The sequence below is a fragment of the Podarcis gaigeae genome, assembly GCF_964106915.1.
Source record: "Podarcis gaigeae genome assembly, chromosome: 6".
Taxonomy (NCBI): domain Eukaryota; kingdom Metazoa; phylum Chordata; class Lepidosauria; order Squamata; family Lacertidae; genus Podarcis; species Podarcis gaigeae.
Window position 1 is genome coordinate 28,192,528 of NC_139682.1, and position 22,334 is coordinate 28,214,861.

The following is a 22,334-nucleotide window of genomic DNA, read 5'->3' on the forward strand; positions in this document are numbered from 1 at the left end:
AAATTTGTCGTTACTCTATAATGCTTGATGCCCATAAACAACGCATGGTTCCCATGATGCAGACCCTCTAAGTGTCCCTGTTTTCCAGAAGCCATCCTGGTTTCTGATCCTGGAATGTCCTGCTTTTCCTTAGAATGTCTCTATTTTCATTGGAGAAATGTTGGAAAGTACGGACTCGAGCCCCAAGCCAAGGAGATAAGTAGGTAATCATACCTTTAGAAAACATCTGAAGGCAGCCCTGTATAGGGAAGTTTTTAAATGTTAAATGTTTTATTATGTTTTCTATATATATTGGAAGCCGGCCATAGTAGTAGTAGTAGTAATAATAATAATAATAATAGTGGAATAGGACGTCTCTATTTTCATGGGAGAAATATTGGAGGGTATGCATGATGGTGCTGCATACACAACAGCAACACATGTAAGTATGTATTGGACTACTGCCAGACAGAGAAAGCGGTTTAATAGCCTGTGACAAAATTTCCCTCTAGGATTAATGTGGGTTAGATTGGATGAATCAAGGATGGGGGATCCTGAAAGACAACAGCTCCGAGAGGACTGAGCCATGGATCCCCTGAAGAGAATCAGGACTGTAGCATAACTGAGGCAAGCGGAGATGGATAAAGCTCTCCTCAGCATCTTTCTTTTTTGAGGAACCTCGTTTTTTACACGGAGGCTTCCTAGCTCTCTGAGGCGGCAAGCAAGGAAGTTGGCTTTAAGAGCGCGCGAGAGGAGAAACAAGTCCATTTCTGTGCTGTTTTTCCGAGCCGCCGAGATTTGTAAAGTTAACCGAGCCGCTCGAGAGAAGATACTACGGCCGCGCGCGCCAACCGCCCCCCCCCCCCAATCTCCCTCGGTGAGGGAAAGGAGAAGGCGGGAGGGGAAAAAAAAAATAGAACAGCGCGCTCCCGCCGCCGCCGCCCAAACCGGAGGCGCGTTCCCGGTCCAAGGCGACGCGCGCGCAGCCGGGCCGTCACGTGGCCTCCCTGAGGAGAAGAGGAGGAGGCGGAGCCGCGGCCGGGCTCGAGGGTCGGTGTCCTGGAGGTTCGGGCTCGCGCTGACCTCTCCCCACCCTCAGCCTCCGCCCCCCACCCGCTTCTCCTTTCCCGCCAGGGCAACCGGCGGCGGCGGAAGGAGCGTGGCGGCGTTGTTGCCCGAAGCCGCTGCTTTCTTTCGGGGGCCGGGAGCGGGCGCGTTAAGCGGGAGCAGCAGCGCCACCAGGTGAACGCGCGCGACCGGATTCCGTGTGGTGTGTGCGTGCGAGGCGGGGCCGAGCGGGTGGGTTCCCGGCGGGGGGGGGGTTGCGTATGGGGGGGCGGGAGGGCCGAGCGGAGGAGCAGTTGCCCGGCAGCCCCAGCAGGCGCGAGGGGAGCAGGGCCCGGCTGTGGGAGGGGCTCTGGTGACAGCCGTTGAGAGGGACGGGCCTGGTCAGGGTCGCCCGGGACGAAAGCGGGGGGGGGGGGGGAGCGGGGCGGGGGCTTCCCAAGGGCCGTGCGTGGCGACCGGGGAGGCCTGGCACTACCGAGGGCGAGTGACGGACGGTGCCAGGTCTTTGGGAACAGGGGGAGGATGTGTTTCAGGAAAAGCAGCGTATTGGCTGAGCCCGGATTTGGGAGGAGGAAAGTGTGTGTGTTGGGGAGGGGGGTTGTCCTCGTACTCGGGCCTGGTCTCTCAACCCGCAACCCACCCACCCCGGCTTACTAGATGCCCTTTGACTACGAGAGAATGGCCCAGGTTTAGACACAAGGTGGGGGGACCTCCAGGACAAAACACAATGGCCGCCCCTTTGCCTCGCAGCGCCCAATCTCTTAGGCAGTCCTGTTTTTTTGGTACAAAACTCTTGCTTCGTTTGGTTTCCCTTGGTCATTGGTAGTGCACACGTGGAGTTGGCAGCAGAGGTTCGCCCCTGAGTCCAGAAGGACTGGGTCTCCAAACTATATTTCCAGCAATTGTTTTGTTTTTAAATCGCTTGTCAAATGTGCCAGGCTTTTTGAGGTGGGCTTCGTCTCTTTTCAAGATGCCCGGAGTGGTATGTGTAGTCGGGCTTTATGCTTCTCTTAAAGCCCTGAGGAGCCCAGGCTGAATAATTTATCTGCAGCCTGACTTTTTCACTAAATTATTCACACACGTCTATTTCAGAATTATCAGATAGACAAAGAGTTGTGCTGCTGGTTTATAACTTGGATTGATCGGGATAATGGAAAAAGTTGATATGGATGGGCTCATTGTGTGTAGGTGGGCTGCCCTTTGGGGTTAACAAATCTCATTAGAACCACAATTCTTTTTTGACATGATATGTATACAAAAATTACTAATCTCAAATGGTCCTGCTGGTGTCACATAAGCTCTGCGTATATGATAGGTTGGATATGAAATAACATGTGATGTATCCATGGAAGTTTTAGTATCCTGTTTGATGATGGCTCTTACCTGATGTTCCAAGTAAGAGGTCCTTATCCCAAGAAACCTTTTGAAATCTTAAAAACTGGAGAGTAAGTCGTATACTGTTAAGTATGGGAATTGATAGCACTTAACGACTTGGTCTTAGAGGCTGTTCACACAGCAAAGTTATCCTAGAATAACCCTGGGAAAGAACATTGTCCGAGGGTGACCCTTTGGCCTAAGTTAAGGGACCCAGAACCCTAAGAACATCAGCACTTTTGTTTTTAAAGTTTATTGGTTCCTTCTTTATAGAATATTTTGAATGGCACATTTTACTCCTTTGGGTTTATATATTTGTTTGAAAACAAATGATCAAAAACTATCAGCGATGCATATTGTAAGCATTGTTTTGGTCATAGGGCGCTCACATTACCATTTAAAATGCAAGAAAATTCAGTCATATCACTACTGGCTGGAAATGTCACTGAAATAACAAATGATGTAACCTGTGAATAGTAGTAACTTCTGCAAATTACTTGGGACTGTTGGGGGGTTGAGATTCTTTGGTGGTTTAAAGTTTGGCTAATTATTCTGCTTGTTCAGCCCTTGTTCCTGTAGTCTTAACTCTTGAGGGTTGTTTTGCAGGTGGCAAAGTGTAACTTAAATGGCTGCCAAATTTAACACAGGAAAGAGAATTCTAGCTTTGGACTTTGTTTGCATTTAAATTTGATATGCCTTCCCTTTGTTTAAAGAAATTACTTTATAGGTGCAAATACAACCCCTAATAACAACTTGAGCAAAATACTGGTTTAATATGAGCAATTGTTTTATTGGCACTCTTTTTTTAAAGGAAAATGGAGGGTAGAAAGGGTCCCTCATTCTCTCTAATCAATGCAGAGGCTCATTATTATTATTTATTATATTTATATACCGCCCTTAATCTGAAGATCTCAGGGCAGTTCACAAGATAAAAATACAAGATAAAAACGCAAATAAATAGTTACAACAAAACAAAACAATTCCCCCACATAAGTACTTGGATGTATTTTGTGGGTTAAGATGCAAAATATATGGGTTTGAGCGGGAACTGAAAGAACCTTTCTAAGTGGAGTTTCCAGTGAATTGAATATGATGTGGAAAGTAGTATTATTTACAGAGAAGGGATCAACTTTGTTGGAATATACTTTAGTATCACAGTGCTTCAGTATATATATTTGTGTGTGTGTGTATGCTACTGTTCATATAAAATTTCATAGCAGTGTACAAAGTTAAAATAACATCAACTGTAGTCAAACAGTGAATGGGAAATACAAATTTCTGTTAAACAATATTGGATAAAATGTAACAAGTATGTAATGTAGAGCGTAATATTTAATACAGTATTTAAATATGCTGAATCTATAAACTTCTGGAGATTGTTGAAAATTACCGTTCACTGGTAAATAATTGTGAGTGGGTAGGAACTTGGAGAAATGCAACTGTGTGGATACAAATGCTAAAAGAATGTACCAACACAATTATCTTTCTGAGTTGTAGCCTTAGCTCTTAAACAAAAGAATTGTAACTTATTACACAGCAAAATATTTGGGAATAACAAATCACTGTGAATTGCAGCCTTTGGTCTTCTACATAAAATATGGTACTTTATCTAGCAGTTATCTTCTTACTGAGCAAGTTTTTGTTTTTCATAATCTAATCGAAAAACATATTGGGCTGCAATCTATACACACATGGTATAAGACTCACTGAATTTCATGGGATTTACTTCTGAGTAGTCATGTGTGGTGTTGTACTGTTCATTGTGCTTTTTTCATAGTACACCAATTGACTGGGCATCAGAGTACTTTTTGTTGGTGCTTCTCCCTCAGCCTGGTCTCTGTTTTCCATTTATTTGTTGTGAAATATTCCACTACTCATACATTCCCTAATATGTTAAGTTTTAAATTTTTGCAACACAATGTTTTTTCATTTCTATGAATTAATCCAACTCCTTCTTTCTGGTTCTGTTATGATGGGTGTAACTCTTCTATATTGTAAACATTTTCTTGTAAACCATCATGGGAGATGTTTGCCTAAAGGGTGGTATACAAATATACCAAATAAATTTATTTTAAATGCCCTTGTTGCTATTCTGCATCTCTGCTGCTGTATATGAGAGGTTTTTTAAAGTTCAAAAGGTGAGACTCTTATGACATATTATGCAAGCAGCTGAACTGAGAAAGAGTAAAACTGTTAGGATCCTTGTTTTGGCTTGGCAGATGCACACATCTTTTTGCAAATATTATTTATTACACTGTGTAATTTGTCCATGTATGTTACATATTCTTCACAATGTGGGACACAATGTGTCCCATTGTGGACTGGGCTACAACAAAAAATATGATAAGATCTAAACAAAAAAGCATAAAACACCAATTCACAGTAAAAAAAAGTAGAGTATCAGTTACAAAAGGGAAAACAGATTCAGCCATACCCAAAAGTTCAGGTAGACCTTGGAGGCCACTAGAAAGAAGTCTCTTCCATGTGCTGCCGTGCCTTGAGTCTTCTAGGGCAACAGAAATGCTAACAAGGCCTCCCACAGTGAAAACACCTCTTAGTTTGGTCTGTTTGGGACAAGTTGATCTTTCATGTATGTTTGATCAATACCATTTAGGACTTTATATATCAAAGAAAAGACCTTCTTCAGTGTATAGCCCACCTTTGTGGTGGTCTCACCTGAGGCAGTTTACAGTATGACAAAACCGTATACCAAAACAAGGTAAAATTTAGTCAAGGAATAAACTAACAATAATACTAATAGGAGAACAAAAAGCCAGCTGGCAAAAAGATGGCTTTAAAAGTGATTGATGCCGCTCCTTATGTTGTCTCTGTGGTCTGTTGGAAATTCCAAATCACTTTTTGCAACCAACTTTCTACCTTCTGTTCTTCCTTCTCTCTTGAGTCTGAAGGAAAACTTGCTTGTAAAATATGTGCCACCTGTATAGGTCACTCACAGATCTAGTTTGCATTCTTTAATACAACATCTAAAGTGGTCCTGGTAGGGCCACTTCAGATATTAAAGTTTTCCTATAGGGAAAGCATTAATGTTCATACTGCTCATTTGGGGGTGATTCCACATCTCCATACATATAGTGTAGCTGTAATTGGCCACACTTGCATGTTTAGAAAAAGTTGGTGTAGCATGTTTCAGTCTACCTGTTGAGTGCTTGGATTTTTGTGTACAGTACTAATTTGTGTAGAAAAACCTGTCTGAAGCAGTTTGCAATAATTCCCTACTGTTATCCTAGAACAAAGAAATTTTAGACACATAGTGGGATTACTTATCGTCTTTTTTATTTTCTCTAACCTTTTGCAGTTTTTGCCAAATCCTGGTTGCTGCTTTGCATAGCTAAAGGATCTGTCACTTTCACTTTTTGCATCTTCGACCAAACATTTGTTCACCCACATCTTATATTACAGCAGTTCCATCTTGCTACTATTGCTCCAGACTTGCTTTGTGGTCTCTAAAAACAAATGTGACATGCACTGACTTCTTGTCTTTTGCTACACCAGGTTCTGGTCCTTAGAGCTAAGGCTGCCCAACCCCCACATTCTCATGTTCTGCACACTTACCTGTTATCAGTTTTCTTTCTTTCCTTTTCTTACTTTCTATGTCTCTGGTCAAATTTCCCCTATGATGTAGGTTGTCCACCTGTGCCCTACGTGGTCAGTACAGGATTAACAAATGGGCAGAGTAGGCACCAGACTATGGGCCTTTCCTTTTAGGGGCCCCATGACAATGGATCAAAATAAAATTGATTTGATCTTGAGAGAAAATTACAAAAACGGAGATAATGTGTGAGCCCTCCTCCCCCCGATTTTGAGTGCCTAGGGGCCTCCACAGGGTTTAATCCAGCACTATAAATGGTTTGTGACGTGGATACTTTTAAAGTCTCCGCCTGAACAAATCCTGAATATTTTTATTTGTTGTATCCTTAAAATGAGCATCTAGTTAAGTAAATTAGCCTGAAGTTTAATGTAACTTGTCTGGCACTGTGACATGTGTTACAATGGAGGTCTAAGATTTAGCAAGTGTCAACAATGGTAGACAAACATTGTGCATGTCAAAACTTGAGACAAACATCACTGAATATCAACACTTAATATACATTAAAGGTAAAGGGTAAAGGGACCCCTGACCGTTAGGTCCAGTCGTGACCAACTCTAGGGTTGCGGCGCTCATCTCGCTTTATTGGCCGAGGGAGCCAGTGTACAGCTTCCAGGTCATGTGGCCAGCATGACTAAGCCGCTTCTGGCGAACCAGAGCAACACACGGAAGCACTGTTTACCTTCCCGCCGGAGCGGTACCTATTTATCGACTTGCAGTTTGATGTGCTTTCGAACTGCTAGGTGGGCAGGAGCTGGGACAGAGCAATGGGAGCTCACCCCGTCACAGGGATTCGAACCGCCCACCTTCTGATCAGCAAGTCCTAGGCTCTGTGGTTTAACCCACAGCGCCACCTGCATCCCTTCATTAATGTACATACATTAATGTACTCCAAAAAATTGGGCAAAACAACTATTTTCAGACTTAGCAGGGATTCACATGTTAAAGTCAACATGCATTAGATTTTGGCTATTAGTTTAATTAATTAAAAATTACTTTAAACCTTTAGTACACGCCATCCGACATCCAATTTGAAATAATCCTTAACCCTGCTGAGCTTTGAAAATGTGCTAGCAGTTTCACTGTTGCACCACTGAAGAAGTGTGATCAAGCAGTCCTGACTAACAGTGCTGGGTGCCTCAGTTATATTACTGGGTCATTCCATATCAAGTGATCAAATTTTTAATGATTTTTTTTACTTCATGTCATCCAATTTTCTTAAAATTTTGTGCACTTATTGAACAATCAAAACTAAGTTTAAATCCAACATTTTATTTTTTTATCTCCTCCCATTTTTGAGTTATGAGGGTGATGTCATGTGCTGTTGTTCATTTGAGGTTGAATTTGCCCAATTTTAAGACCTGGTAAGGAATAGATTATTATTATTATGTCTTGATATGTAAAACTACAGAATTCAAAGAGGGTGTGCTTTCTTTTCCTGTGACTGTACATCTGAGTTTCTAACACTGACAAGAATAGTGTTACTGTTTCAATGCCCATTACTGATTTCTCAGTCTAATGAAACAATGTTTCATATTTACAAAGCAGAAAAGTAAAAATAAATAAATCAGATGCAGTTATAACATTACTGTATTGCCACTATTAGCTGAACCTCAAGACAGTATTCTCACCTACATCTACCTGTTTTGGCAGTAACACAGCTATATAGACAGGTTTTTAAGGATCTGCCAGTTCTGGTTAACTATAAGCATGAAAGCATTCTATGTTGGTCCCAGCCCATGGTGTGAAGGCACAGGTTGTAGCAGTTTTGTGGAAGCTAAGCAGATCTAGATCTGGTAAGCATTTGGAAGGGAGTCTGTCTAGAAATTCTATGCATGTTGCTTAGAGTTACATCATTTGTGTTCCTTATGTCTTGATGGCTACATGCCAGGTGCCGGGAACATTTGGCTCTCCATATGTTGCTGAATGAAACTCACACCACCCCTGGTAATTGGCCATGTTTTCTAAGGCTGATGGGAGTTGAAGTTCAGCAATATCTGGAGGACCAGATATATACTGTCTCTGAATGCCCGTTAGAGTTAGGGAGTGATAGTAGGAGAAAGCTGCTCTGTTTGTTTCCTGTTTGTAGTTGCCAACTTAACATGTATGGGACATATTGGATTGTTTTACTATCATGGAAGAAAGAGTCTTGGGGCATAGTTGGGAATTCATAAAGAGACAGAATGGTTAGAGGTCATTCTCTGTCACAGAGGTCCAAAGTACCCTAATAGGTTTGTGTGTGTCTGTGTCTGTGTGTGTGTGTCTGTGTGTGTGCGTGTGTGTGTGTGTGAGAGAGAGAGAGAGAGAGAGACTGTTTATGTTAGCTTGGAGTTCTTTTGAAATGAAAACATAATGGACCCTCTTAGCAGATTGACACTGTCAAAATAAATGGTGGAGGTTGCTTGAACCTATGAGGTGCTATGTATTTCATCTTAGGATCTCATGGGACCAGACCCAATGGTTCTGACAGTGGCCCAAGTCCATCTGTAGTGGCTTTGAGCTGGGCACAATGCCAGTCTGACCACACCACCACTTTAATACAAAGGCACGGAATGCAAGAAGTTCTATATGTTTGTCAGGCCTTTCTAATAAAGGAAAGTTGGTAAGCTGAACTGGGCTTTCCTGATAATAAATCTAAGAGGAGGAGAATAATGTTTCTTGGATAAAGTGTAGTTAGACATCTGTTGTGGACCATTTGGATTGAACTGTACACCTATGGGAAAACTTGGGCACCCCTTTTATTTTACAGTATTTTTGTAGTTGGCAGAAGTATTATAGTCTGATATGCTTATGGCACTAATGTCCTTATATAAAATTATGTCAAGCTGCTTGTGTGTTCGTCTGGCCTTATATGGATCCAAAAAAGGGCAAACATATTAGATTACACTTCACGTGTAATTGGGACATTTTACTCAGTTTCTGGACAAATAGCTTGTAAAGGATAGATGCCATAGCTCAGCAATACATAGGATGCATTGCATGCGTAATATACCAGATTCGGCCTCTTTCATCTCAGATAGCAGGACTTGGAGAGCTGCCTATCTGAGGGTTAGATTGATCAAGTAGTCTGACTGTGCAAGTTACTTTCATAAGCAACATTATACATGTGTGTGTTTTTCTTCTTAGGGTTAAACTCAAAGTGTGCTGAAACGATCATCTAAAATGCTTGTTAGGTTGAGATTAATGAATGCCATTTTAAACAACATATAATGAAGAGCCTCTGAAAGTTCATCTTGGTAAGTAAAAAGAGTTTCTTTTGGTTTCATGTAGTGCTAATCATATGTACTTTTCTTTATGCCTTACTTTATGTTCCATAGTTTTGGTGACCCTGTTGGTCTAGGTGTTGGAGTTGGAAATTTTATTATAAGAGGTGTTGAAGTACCCCATCACAAATTCAGTGACATTCTCTTTAGTATGGAGAAAGTCTAGGGTCTGCTGGTTGGTATGGCTAGTGAGCATATTAGTTGTGGTAAAGCTTACAGTCACGCCCTTGTTACTTCTTGAACATGTGAGAGGGTTTGTTTGAAAATTCCTATAGCTATATGCCAAACTGACAGGTGTGTTTTAGGCAAGTACTTTTTAGAAACTATAGGGAAAGCCACTAGAAGAGAATTTGTAGTGTGGAAATTATGGATAGGGAAATCTTGCTCCTCTACTCTAAAACTAAAATGGTTTTACTTTCTTTAAACAAATTATATATATTGGAGTTTAATGAGTAGATAGCACATGAACATAGGGTGGGATTCAAAAAGGTTGTTGAGCTTTTTTGGGAGGGCAAAGTTGTTGAGCTATTTCTGAGGAAAATCGGAAAAAAACAACTCTGCCAATTTCCGCCCGGACATTGCAATATTCCAGATATGTGAACCCTAGGTTTTGTAAACATCTTGTCTGTGCAAGCATTGCCAGATGGAACAATCCCCCCTCTTCTCCCCTGTGCACTGTTTTGGGGGCTCACCCACTCTAGCCAAGCTTGGGGGGCATGTGACAGAGAGGAGAGGGGGAAATCCCCATTGTGCAAGCAGGCATGAATCCACCCCCATGGATTCAAATCAAAGTTTCACAGGTCTAAATTCAATGCTTTCCACAATTCTCTTGTTTGTTTACCAGTAGCTAGAGTGTGATAGCATACAACAAACAGCTGAAAGGAGATATAGTTTGCTAATGTATTTTCTTTTCTTTTTTTTAAGAAATAGAGGCTTGTGGAGAGTTAATTATTCTTCCCCTCTTCTTGAAAAAATTATTTTAGGTTTATTGTTATCTAGGAAGGGCAACAGGACCTCACCCAGAATCTAATCCAGATCAGCACCATGTTGTATGATTTTGTGGATAACGTGATCGTCATTCAACTTAAGATAATTGTGGAGTTATGACTAACAGGTATCCAACCTCTTAGAAAAACAAGTATTAGAATGTTAGCAAGCCATTGATGTCTGTAGTGTGAGCTTTTGCTATGCAGATATAGCCGAGAATAATGCAGATAACCTATGTACAAATAAAATTATTCACTAATGAAATGGTTTTAGTATTTCAGAAATTATCAAATGCCAGTTGCAGATTGTCAAATGTTCAGAATTTAATAGATATGTAGCCTAATCCAGTCATATTAATTTGCAAATAAGTCTCATTTAGCTAAGTGTAACCTACTGCCATGTATGTTTGTATAGGATAAAATCTTATAAAATAATTATAATATTTAATAAAGAAACATTAAGCATATATGCCCTGTTGAACTCAGTGGAACTAACTTGTGAATAGTCATGCATAGGCTCATGTTCTAAGTGAGCTATAAAGTCATCAGCATAAAGGAGGAAAAACTCAACCTTAATGTTGTGTGTTCAGTATGTGAGAGTGGCCTCAGATATTTAAAATTCCTATGCTGCATAAATACTTGTATACCAATTTCATATATAATTCGCCAAGTCTTATCTTGGTATGGGTGGAGAGACTACTTTATTATCAGAAAATGATTTTGGTTAGCTTTATTTATTTATTTATTTATTTAATAGATTTCTAGAACCCCTTCTGTAAACTTCTGGCTCTGCAAACTCTCCCTGGATTAGGGAAATAAAACATGACATGCTGACTTCCTCAGCGCAGATCAAACAAACAAACATTTATTTATTTGATTTTTTAACATTCTAAAATTATTTGTTACTATGTTTCTTAATAACTAAGTTAACATTAAACAATACAGATGTAAGTATGTTAGCCCTATGGTTAATCGCTAAACGGAAAAATGCCTCTACCATATACGCAAATTTAATGGAGACTTTCCTGTGTAAATGAAGAACTTTTTAAAAATCACTCCTCGCATTTTACACTCTGCCTACCAGATATAGGGATGTATCCAACTAAATCAATAAATGGATATCCTTTTTTAAAAAAGATGGTTTTACTTTTTATCGTTGATAAAAAATATTTGAAGGATTATGTTGACTTTTGGTGAAACACTTAGGAACTAATATAATGATGTCCATGCTTGATTTGGTTCAGAGCAAAAAAAACCCCACCCCTTAATTAATTTTAACTGGATACATCTGCAGATTTGTCACAGCTGAAGTTTTCAGAGGATTGGACTCCCACTGTCTGCAAAAGCAGACCAGCAACCTGAATGCCCCTATGGCTCAATTTTTCTGGGTCAGCTTAAATTGTCATGCAGCTTCTGATACAGGATCTCCAGGTAAGCTATTTTTTTATTAGCAATATATATTAATAAATGATAAATGAAAACATTAGTTTTTTTGGATTTACTTTATATTTGCTAAGGCCTTTCTAGATAGGTGCCTTCTCTGGGGAGGAAAACCTGTTCCTTTAGTACTATATTAGTAAATGCACAGCGTCTGAAGAAAGTAGAAAAGCTTTGGTATGTATGTCAGCGATGTCATGGGTACCATCCAGTAGATGTTCATGTCACTGCTTTCCCTAATAGTTGTATTATTGTATAATAATTGTACTGTAGTTGCTCAGTATTGTATAGCTGTATAGTAGTTTTTATTGTGGTGAAGGTAGAGGTTTCACAGCAATTGCATTTGGCAGCCCCATTGCTGGGGAGCAGTGATTCACAGCAGCTGTAGGAGCGCCAGACGATGTGCCAGTGACTACTGGCTAAAGCTGTGTCAGAGCTGTGGAACTCCCTGCCTATTGACATTAGGCAAGCACCTTTGCTGTACTCTTGTTGGTGCCTATTTAAAACATTTCTGTTTAGACAAGCCTATCCTTACATGTAGAAGTTATGTGTATTTTATCTTTCTTTTTTTTAGGAAGTTTGATTTTAATTAAACCGTTGAAAGATTTTATATACTCAGTTGTAACTGTTTTTAATGGATATTTTTTAATGTTTTACTTCATATTTTTGTAAACCACTCAGAGGAGTTGTTTGTTTTTGTTTTTACAATCAAGCAGTATATAAATGCCAAATACACTTCATTTATTTATATATATATTTAGTTCATTTGTTAGTTATTGCATTTTCATTTTACCTTAATCTCCAAGGAGCTCAAGGTAGCATACATGATTCTCTCCTTCCTCTTTTAATCCCCACAACAATCCTGTGACGTAGGGTGGGCTGAGAGGCAGTGAGTGGCCCAAGATCACCCAGTGAACTTTATGACTGAGTGGTGATTGAACCCTGGTCTTCCAGGTACTAGACCAAAACTACACTCTAACTGGATAAATAGATCACTTTATCATGCATTCCATAATTATTTTCTAAAAGAAAAATGGGGAGTGACTTTGCTAAAAGAACCCTTGTGGTTTCATAAGAAGACAAATGCTGTGTCAGTTCCCCCCACAGTATGCTTTCCCACCACCATTAAAAAATGCTAAATAATTTCCTTTCCTTGGTGGGCAGAGTGATGAATTGGGTTTTGAGAAAGTCATTGGGACTCTCTCACAGACTCCTTTGGGAGAGTTTTGAGGTGGTGATTTTGATTATTCTTATTTTAGGGGGTGGGGGGTTCATTTCAGCCTCAGTTTGTATGTAAGCAGCTTATGAACATAATACGTTTTGAGATCTAAACAAGGTAAGAACAAAATAGAAATAGTATTAACAATAAGCTGTGCTTGTATAGATGTAAAATTGTGCATGTGTTTATAAATAACATATTTTAAATATATAAATAATATATTTTAAACGTATTTTCTTTTATAGGTTTGTCTTAATACCTGATTAGCTTCCTTCAGCAAATTACATAATCATGGTTTGGGGTGATATGCCTAAATTAAAAGATAACCACACTTCATCATATTCTTCAACCATGGAAGACCTGGATGTGGATCTTGACTCTGGACTGGAGGAAGATGACATTAAACATGAGAGCCCTTGTGAAGATTCCACAATCTTTGTAGCTTTTAAAGGCAATCTTGATGATGATGACTTCAAACAGAAATTGGACATAATTTTGAACAATGTTCCTGGCCTTTTACACCTGGGTATTTCACTCTTTTGTATTTTTTTAGTGAAAGATTTCTTAATTAACTTTTAAATATTAGATTTAGACATGTAAAATTGCAATTCATTTATTTAAAGTTAAATTGCTCTAGAATATTGCAGACTTTTTACTAGTTATTTTTAGCGAAAAAATATATATCCCACTCTTCTTCCTGAAGTGTACAGTGTACATTTGAATTGCTGGTTGAAATGTCTTGTGTGAAGTAGTTCAGAGTTACTATTACATATTGATATCAAAACAAAACAAAATCCTTCCAGTAGCACCTTAAAGACCAACTAAGTTAGTTCTTGGTATGAGCTTTCGTGTGCATGCACACTTCTTCAGATACAGATGTGTATCTGAAGAAGTGTGCATGCACACGAAAGCTCATACCAAGAACTAACTTAGTTGGTCTTTAAGGTGCTACTGGAAGGATTTTGTTTTGTTTTGACTATGGCAGACCAACACGGCTACATATCTGTATATTGATATCAGTTATTGTACTTGAGTAACCATGTACATTCTCTGTAGTAGTTCAACAAGTTTGTCTTCTTTTTTCTCCTTTTAACAAGAATCTGAAAAGTTAAAACTGAAGAAGGTGGAACCCTGGAACAGTGTACGTGTTACTTTCAATATTCCTCGTGAAGCAGCTGAGCGACTACGATTGCTGGCTCAGAACAACAACCAACAACTTAGAGACTTGGGAATCCTCTCAGTTCAAATTGAAGGTAGCTGAACATACTTTTGCAGTTGTTCCTGAACTATATAGTATACTTAAGAAACACAGTGTTTGAAAAATAAATATTTCCATTAGCTTTTTGAGTACTAAATAATAGTACACCTCACTGGCATCCTTATATTCTGCCTCAGGGATAGACTACATGTTACACTTTTGTATGTGTACCCTTCTCCCAGCTGTTTCCTTTAGCAGCACATGCCTCGTGAACTCTGACCATCAAATAGCCAGCTTCCGTGCCCCTTCTCCATGTCATCTGTGGTTGCTAGAGAGAGTGGGTAAAACCTGTTATATAAGAACCAGAATTCGTCAGATAAATGGTATCAAATGATGGCAGCCTATGGCTTTTTACATACTGCTTCTCATTTTCACATGCGCTTGAAAATGCCAGTCTGCTGGCAGATCCAAATTATTATTGCTTACATTTTGCATATTTTCCCACTGCTTCATTGATAAGAATGATAAGATGAAGCTGTACTTGAATAACAGCTGCTTTGCTTTGGTAATATAAGAATATTTCTGCTTTCTAGCTGTCTCATTCTTGGCTGCAAGGAAAGAAAATCCTTGCACAGAAGAAATACATGCGTGGATTGTTTTCTCCATTTAAAATGAATAGGAAAACTCAACATACATATCATAACATCTACACCCACAAAAAATTGCTGGATTGGAGCAACTAGAATAAACAACCTTATTTGTTTGTTTTTAATTTATTAAATTTTTATCCAACACTTCTTCCCAAAGGAGCCGAGGGTGGCAAATGAACTCTCAATATTAAGCTTTCAAGTGACTTTTTAAATAAGCCAATAAATGTGCAAGCTCTATTACCTCTTATTTGTTTGTTTTAAATGCATGTTGTTGATCTGAATCCAATATGTCACTTTTCAACAGCCCTTTTTAAATGCTACTTTGTAGTTGTTTCCCTGCCATATTGAAGCAGTATTTATGCTCTGCCTTGAATGTTAATGATTGCTTTCAGGTGAAGGTGCCATCAATTTGTCATTGGCTCAAAACCGAGGCCAAGATGTGAGGATTAATGGGCCTATTGGACAAAACAACTCAGTACGAATGGAGACAGGCTTTCCCATACCAGGAAACCAAGGCAAGTTCAGCTTTTTAAAAGTTAGTGATAAGTTACTTTGTGAAATATGCAACTGTTCTTTCATACAACTCCAAAAACTTTTCACTTTTTGATTTTTCATGTTTGTGGCATGTTTGGGGTTTTTGGGGGAACATTTATAGACTGCTAACAATTTATTGCCATGTGCAAATTTTCTTACTATAACTAAGTATAGAGTATAGTTTTTGAAGCCTGTTTTGATGTTTTATCTTCTAAGACATGCTTCCTCAACCTTGGCCCTCCAGATGTTTTGAGACTACAATTCCCATCATCCCTGACCACTGGTCCTGCTAGTTAGAGATCATGAGAGTTGTAGGCCAAAAACATTTGGAGGGCCAAGGTTGAGAAAGCCTGCTCTAAGATCCTACATGGCAGATTTTCCAAAGTTCCCTTCAAGGATAGATGCTGTTCTTATAACCATACAGAGATACTACATAATTTAACTTCTAATGAGGAAGTTTTGTAATCAGTGTTTAAGGCCTGTGTAAGTGTCTTTCTTGAAGGTCCTGGTTTTTATTTAAAAACAGGAATGTTTTTAAATAGGGAAAGAGAATGTCCCCTTGCTTGAGAAGAAATCTGTTTGCACAATGTCAGATTTCACCCATTGGACTCAGTTAAAAAAGTAAATAAATTGGTTTTGTTTTGCCGCTGATAATAGTGATAATGAAAAACACAAAAAGAAAGCTAAATAATATGTAAAATTCTATGGAAAAATTAAGAGTAGAATCAGGAAGACAAAGCAGATAATATAGACAAAGAAACACTTATTGGGAGAATTTTTTTATGATACTAACTTAATAAGCCATGAAGAGAAATGGAAGAACACAAAGGGTCAGTACCCGTGGATTTGTTGCTGTTTTTGGTTTGGTTCTTAAATTGCTTATTGGTGTTCTGGAACAAGGTTGGCCATGCTCCCTTTTTAGAGAACAATGAAGGCCATACATATCTTAACATATGCATTTGATACTCTTATTTGTAATGTGTTCCTATTTGTATGATCTAGCGTTCATATTTTATTTTTTTATCATTACATTTGTATCGCGCCCTTCCAAGGAGTTCCAGTGTGGCATACATTGTTCCCCCACAACATCCCTTTGAGAAAGTGATTGGCCCAACGTTACCTATCAAGCGACATGGCAGCATAGGAATTTGAACACTGGTCTCCCAGCTTCTGTTCCAAGCCTCTGGCCCCTACAACACACTAGATATCTACAATATGGTTTCCTTTAGCAATTTATTCTCCTTTATCGATCCTCATTGGAGTGGCTTTTGCCACAGAGACAACAGTTTTATTAGAATTTCTGCTTTCTTGTATATATTTCCAAAAATCAAATAAATATACCACACAAAAACAACTTCAAAATTTCAGTGCAGGATTTGAAGCTTTTCTCATTCTGTGCAATGCTGTACTTTGCAATTTAACAATTTGCATCTTTGCACAATGAAAAATATGGTTATGTTTCTAGGGTTAATAAGAATAAACAATCCTGCAACAGTGATGATGCAGCAAAGTGGGAATGTATCATCATCTATGATGACGAGTGCTGCTAACACAGAGTTGCAACCTAGAACACCTTGTCCAACATCTCAGTCAGGTAATCAGCTTAGATCTTACTTTGATAAATATATCTGGAGAAATGTGAATTTGTGTTTTATTTCTCCTGGCTTCTGCTTATTAATCTGGAAACGCATTCTAAAGTATTTACCCAAACTCTTAACTAGTTCTTTGCATGGAATGAGCTGCACTTTTAAAATATTCAAATATTATTGCGGATTTCATGTTGTTGCCTAGTCCCCATCTCTTGCAAAACAATTTTCACAAAAATATGTGAAGTGTGGTAAAAAATTATTGAGAAATATCCTGAGCTGTGTGTGTGTGCACGTGTGCGCTTGCTTGCTTGTGAGAAAGAGAATGCTTGTTTCTCTGAATATTACTAGACTAACTACAGACGATATTTCTTTTTCTTCTCCATTTCTTTTTATAGATTCAGTGGATCCACTTTTGTCAGGGCTAGCTATCCAACAGCAAAATCATCCATCTGGATCTGTAGTGCCTCAGCTCCATTCAGTACAGCCAGTTTCTGTTAATAGGCAAATAAACCCAGCCAACTTTCAACAGATGCAACCACAGCAACAATTGCAGCCACGCCCTCCTCAACAGCACCAGCAACCACAACAGGGTATTCGTCCTTCATTCACAACCCCAACTCAGGTTCCAGTTTCTCCTGGTTGGAACCAGGTGCCTTCTGGAATAGTTCAGCCTCCTCCGTCGCAAGGCACAATGGGCACATTGACAGTTAACCAGGGCTGGAAAAAGGGCCCTTTGCCTGGACAAATGCAGCAGCAACTCCAAGTCAGACCATCTTTGGCAACGGTACAAACACCCTCCCATCCTCCACCCCCATACCCTTTTGGAAGCCAACAAGCTTCTCAGGCACACACAAACTTTCCTCAGATGAACAACTCTGGCCAATTTACTGCTCCTCAGATGAAGAATCTTCAGGGAGGGCCTTCACGGGTCCCTACACCACTACAACAACCCCACCTGACCAACAAATCTCCTGCCTCCTCTCCCTCCTCTTTTCAGCAAGGATCTCCTGCATCTTCCCCAACAGTTAACCAAGCACAGCAACAGATGGGACCAAGGCCTCCCCAGAATAATACTCTCCCCCAGGGGTTCCAACAGCCTATTAATTCTCCTAGCCGTAATCCTATGGTACAGCAGGGGAATGTACCTCCAAACTTCATGGTAATGCAACAGCAAAACCAGGGTCCACAGGGCTTACATCCCGGGCTAGGAGGTAAGTAATCATTTTATTGCAAAATATTTGTTCCTAGACTTTATAGCAAATTAATAAGTTACCTATGAACACTGAATTAATATGCACTACCACGTGAATTTCCTGTTGATATATTAAAGAATTGAACTGCTGAATAATGTTTGTCTTGTTTTTCCTGGACAGGTTGCACATGTTTATATGTTTTGTATGTTGCCTTGCTATTACTATAAAAGCATAAGAATTGGAAGAAATATCACCTTGCCCAAACCAGTGCTTTGAGACAAAATACTATAAATCTCTATTGCTTTCCTAACAGGCCATGTTTTGCTTGAAATCTTCCAAGGGAGGAGATACCGCAACATTATTAAGCCAATTGTACAGTTGCTGAAATAATTTTATAAATGGGAACTTTCCCTGTAATGTAAATCTATTGCTCATGTATCCTCAGTTAATAATTAGTAATAAACAATTACTCAGTAGAAGGGTTTGATTATCATTTCTGGGTTAATAAGCTGAGATGTAGTGTTTTGGCTGTGTATGCAGCCGCTTTACTCCTCCCTTCATGCTGAGAGCAAACAAACCAGGAATTTTTTTTGTTAACTAGTTTTCTGTTTCAAATGAACAAGCCAGGATATTTAGCCCTGGGCTTAATTTTGACACTATATCCTAGCTTGTTCTAAAGTTGTTAACCATAATTTCCCAATTAGGACAAAATGGAAAAATAGTCTGTTGAAGTCTTCCTGGTTTATTTTCTTGTTCATGCCTTAGGGTGCACGTGTAGTTAAAAAGCTTGTTATTAAGCAGTGATATGATTGTTCAAACATGGTTATTCTTTCTCTGATAGTGAAAAACATTATTAGCATTTCTAATCTTTTTTTTTCTAGGTTGGCCAAACAAGCCTCTCATGACTTGACATAGTCATTGAGTCCATAGACAGTTTCTTTATACATCACAATTTTCACAGATTTGTGCTTAGAGTGGTTTGCCGAAAATCAGCCCGAATGCAATAATACGATAATTACAATATGTAACTAAAATTACAATATTCCTATTGCGTTTCAACAGTTAATTTATTAAAATTTATCAAATTAAATTAAATTAGCACAAAGTTTACTAACAGACTAAATAATATTCCATAGAATCTCTAAAGCTAATACAGTCATACCTCATGTTGCATCCGCTTCAGGTTACATCTTTTCAAGTTGCATCCCGTGGCAACCCGGAAGTACCGGAATGGTTACTTCCAAGTTTCGCCACTCATGTGCAGAAGCGCTAAATCGCACGCTTCTGGATACAAACGCTTCGAGCTGCTGATGTGCCTCCGGGACGGATTACGTCCGCAAGTCGAGGTTCCACTGTAATAGTAGTAACTATTAACAGCCTTATCCAAAAAAACCTTTGCATACATAGAGTCAAAAGACAAGACCACCCCACTCCATTTCTTCTGGCTGCTGCTCACTTATTAAGGCTACTGGGGATGGAGGGTGGAACATAGCCCCCCCCATTTTTCCTGCTTTATTATCCTCTTAACTGTATCATGATAAGAATATATTAATCAATGTTAATATACAATGCAATTAATAAACAAAGTTATTTTTCTGTCCAGGAATGCCCAAGCGTCTCCCCCCTGGCTTTCCTGCAGGACAGGCAAATCAGAACTTCATGCAAAGTCAGGTGCCTTCTACAGCACCAGGGACACCTGCAAATAGTGGAACACCCCAATTGCAAACAAGTCAAAGTGTGCAGCACACAGGTCTGGTAGCTGAATTTTAATAGATTATTGGTCTGCTTTTCTCATTTATGGAAGCTCACTCTAAATGACAATACAGTGTTGTATCCAGCGGTGGTTTAGGAGTAGCTGAACTGCTTCCCCTAGTACAAGATGACACACTCAGTTTTTGCCAATCCCCCATACTAATTATAGCACTTTATGCCATATCCAATCTTGAGTAGCCCCTAACCTTCAAGGGATTTTTTTTGGGCGTGGTAGTGGGGAACATAGGAGGGATTGGTGAAAATCTGGTGCCTTACCTTGTGCAAGCACAAAGCCATCATTAGAGACAATCCACATTACTTGCCAAATGATGTTGTATTTTCAATAGTAGTAATTTTTGTATGTGTAGAAACGTGACTGCTGTGTTAAATGACACAGAACTGTCAACATCAAAAGTTAAGTTTATCTGAAAGGATAGTGCAATGAATTTAGTGCCATTTTGAAAAATTGCCGCCTTCTGTTTGCTGTTGTGGAGACAGTAAACAGCTGTCTTAGGTAAAGTAGGTGCAATAGAGACCTTGGGTTTAGAGAGAGAAACACTGGGAAGACCAATTAGAGCCTTTCACCCTTTTGTAAAAAATATTTTGTTCATAGACAATGCCCTGGAAACATTATAAAACCCTATTTGCCTTTCAGTAAAAGATTCTAAATATGACTCTGCTGAATAATATATTATGCTGTTAACTTCTATTTGCTTTGCCCCCCTGTTCTAGTCCACCACTGATCTGTTACCTCTTTCCTTTGCATGTTCTGATCATGTATGATTGGCAGAAATGCTGTTAGAGAATAATTCTTAGGATTTCCAACATTCACAAATACTTTCAGACCATGTTTCAAATATTGGAATTTTGATAGTACAGTATTGTAAATGTTAAACACAGAGAAAATTTTCTGGACTAGTTTATTAATTTACATGCTCTTATACCAATTCAGTTTACAATTGTCTAACCTGAACTATTAAAATTTTTAAGGTGGTCAAGGAAATGGTCCTCCTCAGAATCAGATGCAAGTTCAACATGGCCCATCAAATATGATGCAGACCAACTTAATGGGTCTTCATGGAAATATGAGCAACCAGCAGACAGGTACCAGTGGAGTTCCACAAGTTAATATGGGCAACATGCAGGGACAGCCTCCACAAGGACCACAATCTCAGCTAATGGGGATGCACCAACAAATAGTATCCTCCCAAGGACAGATGGTGAACATTCAGCCTCAGGGATCTCTAAATCCTCAAAACCAAATGATACTTTCTCGAGCTCAGCTCATGCCACAGGGCCAGATGATGGTAGCATCTCAGAACCAAAATCTTGGTCCATCACAACAAAGGATGACACCACCCAAGCAGATGATTCCCCAGCAAGGCCAACAGATGATGGCTGCACATAATCAGATGATGGGACCGCAAGGCCAGGTGTTGCTGCAGCAAAATTCAATGATGGAGCAGATGATGACCAATCAGATGCAAGGAAATAAGCAGCCGTTCGGTGCTCAAAGCCAGTCCAATGTTATGACGGGGCCAGCTCAAATAATGAGAGGACCAACCCCCAATATGCAGGGAAACCTGGTGCAATTCACAGGACAGATGATGGCCCAGCAAGGCCCTGTGAACAGCAATCCTTCTCAGGTTATGGGGATTCAAGGACAAGTTCTGAGACCCACAGGAACTAACCCTCACATGTCTCAGCAACTGGGTGATACCACCACTACTACAAACAGTGATGTGAACTTGACACAAATGCTACCTGATGTTTCTATGCAACAAGGAAACATGGTGCCTCCCCACTTGCAAGGGATGCAGGGAAACAACAATACACCAGGGAGCCATTTTGCTGGGCATGGGATGCCTTTTAGTACTCCTTTTAGTGGAGCTCAGAATGGGAATCAGATTTCCTGTGGACAAAATCCAGGTTTTCCTGTCAACAAGGATGTCACAATAACAAGCCCTTTGTTGGTAAACTTGCTGCAAAGTGATATATCTGCAGGACATTTTGGTGTGAACAGCAAACCGAACAATCAAAATGCCAATAAACCCAAGAAGAAGAAACCTCCAAGGAAGAAGAAAAATAATCAGCAAGTAGAACAAATTAAGTAGGTTTAACATTTTTGTTTCCTACACAACTGAACCAAGTTTGTTTCTATTTCAGTTGAACATAAGGTTTGCATTTGCTAGCAGTTCTTTTAAGTAAATACTTTTAATTCACAAAGCAATGCCAGTTTTGCAATTTACACCTCCATCCCATGCAGAAATAAAGAGAAGATAATTAAAGAAGTAACTTTACCAACAATTCATTCTGTGTTTGTGTTAGTTGTTAAGTTAGAACCCCAAGTGTTGTCACTCTTCAGGTGAAAACTCTTTTTTAAAAAATAGGGCTGATGTAGAAGTAACTCAGAAAAGCAGCACCAGAAAGAAACCTCAGTGACAGGTTTTTAGTTGAATTATAGGCACAATAAATGATTGAAGAG

General features: G+C 39.4%; 1 protein-coding gene across 8 annotated transcripts in view; it reads left to right on the plus strand.

Moving 5' to 3' along the window:
• Positions 1-952: 952 nt before the first annotated feature.
• Positions 953-22,334, plus strand: part of LOC310847893 (nuclear receptor coactivator 6-like) — a 38,024-nt gene continuing 16,642 nt past the window's right edge. The window contains exons 1-11 of one of the 8 annotated variants that reach the window (XM_083746081.1): positions 953-1,221; positions 9,155-9,264; positions 10,275-10,405; positions 11,572-11,708; positions 13,179-13,459; positions 14,031-14,186; positions 15,174-15,296; positions 16,781-16,909; positions 17,300-18,115; positions 19,701-19,847; positions 20,840-21,959. In XM_083746081.1, coding sequence (XP_083602207.1) covers positions 13,225-13,459; positions 14,031-14,186; positions 15,174-15,296; positions 16,781-16,909; positions 17,300-18,115; positions 19,701-19,847; positions 20,840-21,959 — 2,726 coding nt within the window. In that variant the 5' untranslated portion in view covers positions 953-1,221; positions 9,155-9,264; positions 10,275-10,405; positions 11,572-11,708; positions 13,179-13,224. Of the gene's footprint in view, positions 1,222-1,474; positions 1,624-4,169; positions 5,141-7,038; positions 7,825-9,154; positions 9,265-10,274; positions 10,406-11,521; positions 11,709-13,178; positions 13,460-14,030; positions 14,187-15,173; positions 15,297-16,780; positions 16,910-17,299; positions 18,116-19,700; positions 19,848-20,839; positions 21,960-22,334 lie in introns of those variants that run through there. The other 7 variants (XM_083746086.1, XM_083746088.1, XM_083746084.1 and 4 more) reach the window with 7 other exon arrangements.